The sequence below is a fragment of the Sinocyclocheilus anshuiensis genome, unplaced genomic scaffold, assembly GCF_001515605.1.
Source record: "Sinocyclocheilus anshuiensis isolate Anshui unplaced genomic scaffold, SAMN03320099.WGS_v1.1 scaffold796, whole genome shotgun sequence".
NCBI classification, from domain to species: Eukaryota; Metazoa; Chordata; class Actinopteri; order Cypriniformes; family Cyprinidae; genus Sinocyclocheilus; species Sinocyclocheilus anshuiensis.
Window position 1 is genome coordinate 174,446 of NW_015557105.1, and position 7,563 is coordinate 182,008.

Genomic DNA, 7,563 nt, shown 5'->3' on the forward strand with positions numbered 1-7,563 from the left:
TAGATAGAGTATATATATTTTTTTTTTTTATTTATTATTTATTTTTTTAAGCATGCATATGCCCTCCATATATTTCAATTCAAGAAAATACATTAATTCAGTCACAAGAAAAAGAAGTACTACATTATGAAATATATTTTGGGTATATGAAGGTTGAAACTATATTTTATTAAGCTTCTCATGACACATATTTAGAATATTTTTAAAATAGATTTTAAAACAGATTTTGGCCTGGAAAAAAATTGAGGTAAAACAAAAATATTTCTGATTCTGCATTATTTCTAGGTGACTAATGAAATGTAAATAAATGAACGTCATTGTGACTTTGTACAGACGCTCAAGATGATTATTAGATCACCTCAAATCATACACTCTCAGAAAAAAAGGTACAAAGCAGTCAGTGGGGTGGTAAAGCATAGGTCTTTGTATCTTATTTACCCCTAAATGCTACATATTAGTACCTTAAGAATACATACTAATTATTTTAAAAGTATTTAAGAAGTATATCAATACGTGTTATTAGCTTATGAAAGGGTACCACTAGTGTTCCAGTGTTTTGTACCTTTTTGTCTGAGAGTCTAGAACAGAATCATCAGGTTTAGTTCATGCAGCTCCAGAAAAACAGACACACACTAAATACTGAGAGCTTCTCATGATTTTAAATTCAACTTTTTACTCCAGTCATTCTAATAATAACGTGCAATGAAAAAAATCCTTCAACTGAAACTGAAAGAAGCATTTTCACATCTGCTCTCAGACGTTCGGCCCTCATTGAGTTTATATAACAGAGTCAGTAGCATGCATATATTTGATGGAAATGATAACATAGAAATGCTCATGTGATGGAATCAGGGTCACAAATCCACCAGCATTCAGGCCAGAAATACCACTGAAACTGACTAATGCCCCAGATTAAAATCCCCCGTACTGAATTGATGTGTTTCGACAGACACTCTTCTGTCTGTGGATATTAAACTGAAACTCTAAAAAACACATGGATAGTTTTATGCATTTAAATGTTGCACGCACCCCGAGTTCCTTTGGCCGTCCTTTAAGAAAGACCTTGTAAGTGTCTTTGAAGACGCAGGTGAATTTCTCGGGCATCAGCTGGCCGTCTCCCATGTTCCTGAGGTTTCCCAGAGGAATGCTGATGACCATACAGTCATCCGGCTTAAACGTGTAGCGCATCTCTCCACCAGACGCTGTCTGTCAAACAACAGACATGTGAGAACGTTCCGGCAAGCTTCTCTCAACGCCATGAACAGAATGTTCATTCCAAGTGATCTGGTCTTTAATAGCGTTCTCAACATTAGCACAAGAACGCTATAATTATACATCATTCAAGGAAGGATTTTTATTTGTATACTCATCCGTTTTTTAAATGTTACTTAAATGCTGCTACATTTTTAAAAAGTTATCACTTACTACTTGTTTTCCTATAGGCCTAGTTGTTCCCAAAATGCTGTCTGTAATTGAAAAGAAAAGAAAAGTCAAAGTTATGAACAAACATTCTTCCAGTAATGTTAACAGAACCTTTATTACAAGTTATGGTCTCAAAACATGTATACATCCTTCAGCAAATGCTTTTTCTTACATGTTTTTTACGTTATTCTAATGTTTTTTAAACGTTACTATTTACTACTTTTATTGGTAATGAGATGTTGCCTGTAATTGAAAAAGAAGAGAATCTTAAGAGCTTTGCTCAAGTCAAAGTTATAAACAAATGTTCTTCCAGTAACTTTAACAAAACGTTCATTCCAAGTTATCTGGCCTTTAATAACGTTCTCAAAATGTTAACATAAAAATGTTATTTATATATCATCCATGGAACTTTTTTTTTATCAAATGTTACTTAAATGTTGCTACTTTTTAAAATGTAACTTTAACGTCATTCAAATGTTACCATTTACTTGTTTCAGAATGTTCAGAGAACATTCAAAAGTAGCGTTCCCATAATGTTTGCAAAATTCTAAAATGTAACATTTCCTTTAACAATAATCCTGTTTTCACTAACGTTCGCAGAAACAAGAAAAACGTTTAAAAAACTGCACTTTTGGAATGTTCAGAAAGGATTCAGAAATAATGGGAATGTTTTTAAAATACTCTCTCTCTCTCTAATTACTTTACCAATATTCTGCAGTTCAAACGTTTGTTTAAGGAGTAAAAAACATAATTAAAGAGGTTATATGTTATAAATGAGTCCGAGCAGATGCTCCTCGTCTTTTAACACTGTGCCAATCGACTCCACACATCATTTTAGTCATAAATGTACTCATATGTTGGAATTTTATTCAACAAAGTATGAAAAATGAGTCAACCCACCCCAATCCCACCCACACTTTACAGAATGCCCAGAGAGAGAGTGTTTTATCTGTGTGTACAGGAAGTCTGGGGTAAATCCAGCAACTTATAATACAGTAAATAAACAGAGATTGAGTTATCTGACAGATTTAATAACACACACACACACACAGATCCTGAGATCTCGATAGCAAACCAGCAGCCAAATTCGATCAATCTCTGAATCTCACTCTGTTCATCTATAAGCGTGAGGTTCTGTTGTTTTCATCGAGTCTTTTAGTGTTAAAATGTCTTACCAGCTGGAGAGAGACCTGAAGTCCAGATGAAGAGCTTCTGCAGGTTTGTGTGTTCAGATAGCAGAAGTTTCTTTGAGAAGCGCAGCTCAAACGCTCACTTCATCACTTCTCACATCACAGTTCCTTTTTTTTTTTTGACCAACCACATGAAAGTGGGTTTTTGGGTATCAAAAAAAAAAAAAAGATCTTCTCTGCTCTATAACATGGAAGACAGACTCAACTCGGTAAGACGCTCAGTAACTTTGCATTTATATGTATTTTATAGAATTTTAGAATATATTCAGAAGATGCAGGATTATGTTATAATGACAAGACTGAACATTAAAGCCAGATCTGTTTAGGAAATTAAAATGCTTGGTGATTCAAAGGAAGAACATTGTAAGATTCCTAAACGAAATGCATGAATGTACTTTAATGAGGGTTTCATGCAACTTATAATCAATTCATATTGTGTTTTATTTGCTTTTGCCCAACATTTGATTTCTTGGATTACAATATTTATGAAATATCCAACAAAAAGCAGAATCAAATGTACTTTCTATTTTGTGAAATCTCTTCGGCACTGTAAACAAAATCAGTTGCGGATTAATTTAAGTTGAATCAAATTGGCTGTACAAGTCATTGCAACTTAAATTATATTTTTATTAAACTGAAATTTTATTAATTAAAGTAATGGAAAAATGTATGTCGACCTATTTCTTGGATTACAATAAATTACAATACAAAGAAATATACAACAGAAAGCATATGCAAATGCAGTTTTTTCTTGTAAAAATCTCTGAATACATTGTAAAAATCAATTACAACTTTTTAAACATGTTTAACTTTTAAACAATTTTTAATTTTTAAGTTGAATCAAATAGGCTTTTTTATACTGAAATGTAATTTTATGAGTTAAAGTAATAGAAAAACATATGCTGACCTATTAATTCTATAACTTTTACAGTACATTTTAACGAGGATTTAATGGATATTTACAAACAGACATGAAACTTAAATTCATTTCACGCGTTTGCTCCACATTTGATTACAATATTTATTAAATACACAACAGAAAGCAGATGCAAATGCAGTTTTGTTCTGGTAAAAATCTCTTTGAATGCATTGCTAAAAAATGCAACTTTTAAACTTTTTTCACATTTTTAAGTTGAATCAAATTGGCTGTGCAAGTCAAATTATATTAAACTGAAAATCTAGTGTCTTGAATCTTGTGACTTAAAAAATGAAGTTGATATTGGTTATTTTGACAAGTTAAAGCAATGGATAATGTTGCCATCAGTAGACTGTTGAAATATGTGTGTGTGGGAATGAATTCTGATCGGTTTCTCGTGTGTTTTATGGCTCGTATGTGTGTTTATTGTCAGAATATGGCCAGGGCAGATATTAAGATGGACATTCAGAGACACGAGGACTCGGCGGGAGGAAGACACGGTGATGATGAAGGGCCGCTCATCAAGTACTACCGGGCCAGTGAGGTTCTGCCGGGCCCCGTGCCAGCGCTGCAGCGGCTCCTCAGGAAGGGACCGGCCACCTGCGCCGTGAGACTCACTGATGTTATATGAGCTCTCCACTGAGAGCCAATGAACGTTTGGCCAAGCAGTGGTTGCTAGGGCATTGCTAGGCGCTTTTGTTTCATTAAAAGTGTTTGATTTTAGGTGCACAAAGTGAGAACAGGCTGAAGGCTGACGTTAGATTTAGCGTTACAGTCAGAAATATTTGGTGAGAAATAAAAGAAAGTACCCAGTTTGTTGCCTTAAAAAGCTTAATTTAACTGATAAAAGTTAGTTTTGTTGGGATAAATGAATGCATTTAGGTTGATTCAGCATTATTAATATTTTTGACTTGAGTAAAACCAGTTAACTTAGATGTTACCATTTTTAGGGCACAATGTGCTGTATATTTCTTAGCTGTATTTTTAATTCTGCTGTCCATTGTGTTGTGGTTTAGAGTTAATGGAAATGTCCATAAAATTACCAGTACTATTTTTTCTTCTTGGTTTACATGAATTATTATTATATAATAAAAAAATGCATTAATAATAAAATATTATTTTTTTTATTGCATTACAGTAAAAATTTTCAGGGAAAATATGCTTCAAAAAAGAACACACATTGTATAAATTTGTAAAATTATAATAAATTAAATTAAATTAAAAATACATATATTTTGCATAAAGAAAATGTGCTTGATTAAGTAATTTGATTAAGATTCCTTGCATTATTTTCATAATTAAGCATATAGAAATTACTGTAATTCAATGGGGTTTTTTATTTGAAAAAAAAAAGCATAAATTAAATACGGTACAAAAACGTCTCGCAGGATATATAAACAAACCTAAAAACATATTTTAAACCTATAAATAAACTTTTATAATGTATTCATAAAATGTAAATAAAGTATCTTTATTGCATTACGGTGAGGATTTGTGTCGAAACGTTCTTTAAGATGTCACAATGCAAAAAACCATAATCCTAAAAGTAAGCTTAATGCAAAATATAATTTCCTTTTTCTTTTGTTTGATTTTGGAATATAATATGACCAAGACATGCTCTTCAGAGAATTCGTCAAACCGATCATGTAGAATTTTTACTGTAAAAGTATCGTTATTGTTAAAGTAAAATGTATTGTTCCAAGCTGGCAAAGAAAAACGATGTCTCAATTAAGTATTTAGTAAATGTGCTTTATGCTCACCTGTAGGCCATTCAGTCGTCCAGTGGGATCCTGAGTTTTGGGATCGGGGTCGTATTTGTTGCGTCATTCGGGATCAATCTTAATTTCCTGACTTTATTCCGAGTTCCCATCATTACTGGAATCATGGTGAGCTTCATTACTTCTGCTATAAATGCTTGACAATATATTTCTCTTCGCAGTTCATGCAGGAATATGTTCATTATAATCTATTACAATTTTGATTTTGAGACATTATAGAGACATTTCACAAACGCTACAGAAAATAATCAGTGTTGGGGGTAACACATTACAAGTAACGCGAGTTACGTAATCAGATTACTTTTTTTCAAGTAACTAGTAAAGTAACGCATTACTTTAATAAATATGAACATGCATTAATTCATCTCACTCACTCACAAAAAAAAATCTGATTTAGTTTTCCTCAAAATTAATAAAAACAGTTAAAAGCAACTCAGAATATGACTCAAAGCTGCAATAATTAAATATGTTAAATAATACAAATATCCTTTATGTATTTAATCCCATTTTAACAACCAATTTGCTGCTGACCTTCGATGATCCAATTCAACCATACTAATAAGCAAAAATTACACAAGATAAACTAACATTTCTTCTTCTTTTTTTTTATTGCTCAAGAGTGTTGAACTTTCTTCTTCTGTGTATACTGTACAGACGTGAGTTTAAATTTCCTTCAGCCTCAGGATTTTGGTGTGAAAGGGCTTTTATATTTGCCAAAAATAGAACTTTTTATATTAAAAGCAAACAAGCAAGCCCCGCCCAGATTTAAAAAGTAACGCAAAAGTAACGTATCGCATTACTTTCAATAAAAAGTAACTAAGTAACGTAACTAGTTACTTTTTTTAGGAAGTAACGCAATATTGTAATGCATTACTTTTAAAAGTAACTTTCCCCAACACTGTTCATCTGCACCCGTGCGACGCGTTTCTGGTGATAATTAAAGCACTGGGTTGTATTTAACCCAGCATTTTTTAGAGTGTATATTTATTAATAATGGGGATCATTTGATGCAACAGTCTGAAGGGGTTGCTGTTTGTCTTCCAGTTCGTCTTCGCTGGAATCTTGTCGAATCTTCTGTACAAACACCCTGAGCTTCTACAGGTTAGTGTGTGTGTGTCTGAATAATATTAATTCAGCTTCTGGAAAGTACGAGCGGTCGTTCTTGTTTTTGTTCCAGACTTGTTTCATCGTTAACATCGGGTGTCTGCTCGTGTCTGGGATCGGAACGATTCTCCTGATTGTTGATCTTCATCCAGGTGGAGATACCATCCAGAACAAGGTAGAATAATAATAATCAAGAATTCCTGCAGTTATGAACATTTGTCCTTCACATTTACTCTTGCATCGAGTTTTATTAAATGCATAAAACATGTTTTCAAATGGGACAGTAATAGATACGTATATGTCAACATTTTTAATGATTGAAAGATACCAAATACAAACTGTGTGAATCTCAGAAAAACACAAGCAGGTCAAAATCAAAAGTGGAGGAAAAATTATATATATTTTTATATAATATAATATTATAACAATTTTTATTTAGATGAAATACATTATAAATAATTTGTTAATATATATATATATATATATATATATATACTATTTTATTTTGTAACAAAGTATTATAATGTATTTCATTATAATTTATTTATTTTATAATATAAAAAATTATTAAAATTATTATAAATTATTTTATAAAATAAATTTTGCATAAAGAATATCAAGCCTATCTGAAGGACAATTAATATTCTTTGCATTGTGATGCTATTTTATGACAGTTAAGCATATTAAAATTTCTGTAATACAATGGGTTGTTTTCAGTGAAATAAGCATAAATTATAGGCAATTCAATAAATTCTATTAAAATGCATAAATAAACCTAAAAATATACTTTTAAATAATGTATTAATAAAATTGAAGTATTATATCTTCATTGCATTACAGTGAGAATTTGTGGGGAAAATCTGCTTTAAAATGTCATGAAGACTTATAATGTATACAAAAAAAATGGTAATGATCTTAAAAATAGGCATTTCTGCAAAATATAATTTAATGTTTCTTTCTTTTGATTGTGAGGTAAAATATAACCTGAATATGTGCTTTACAGACTTCATGAAGTTGATCCTGTAGGATTAAAATGAAATTATTGATTCAAGTTTTCAAAGCAGGTCTCGTCTGATGTAAAGATTGTTGTCAGCTAAAGATGTGTGTGTGTGTGTCTGTATGTGTGTGTGTGTGTGTGTCTGTGTCTGTGTGT

The 7,563-nt window shown here is 31.7% G+C and overlaps 1 protein-coding gene and 1 pseudogene across 1 annotated transcript in view; one reads left to right on the plus strand and one right to left on the minus strand.

The window, feature by feature from the left end:
• Positions 1–2,651, minus strand: part of LOC107677656 (membrane-spanning 4-domains subfamily A member 4A-like) — a 4,102-nt gene extending 1,451 nt beyond the window's left edge. Inside the window, exons 1-3 of the mRNA XM_016472649.1 lie at positions 2,598–2,651; positions 1,426–1,466; positions 1,030–1,206 (exon numbers count right to left, since the gene is read on the minus strand). Of these exons, the coding sequence (XP_016328135.1) occupies positions 1,030–1,188 (159 nt within the window). The 5' untranslated portion in view covers positions 1,189–1,206; positions 1,426–1,466; positions 2,598–2,651. The remainder of the gene's footprint in view (positions 1–1,029; positions 1,207–1,425; positions 1,467–2,597) is intronic.
• Positions 2,652–2,754: 103 nt separating this feature from the next.
• Positions 2,755–7,563, plus strand: part of LOC107677655 (uncharacterized) — a 5,446-nt pseudogene continuing 637 nt past the window's right edge.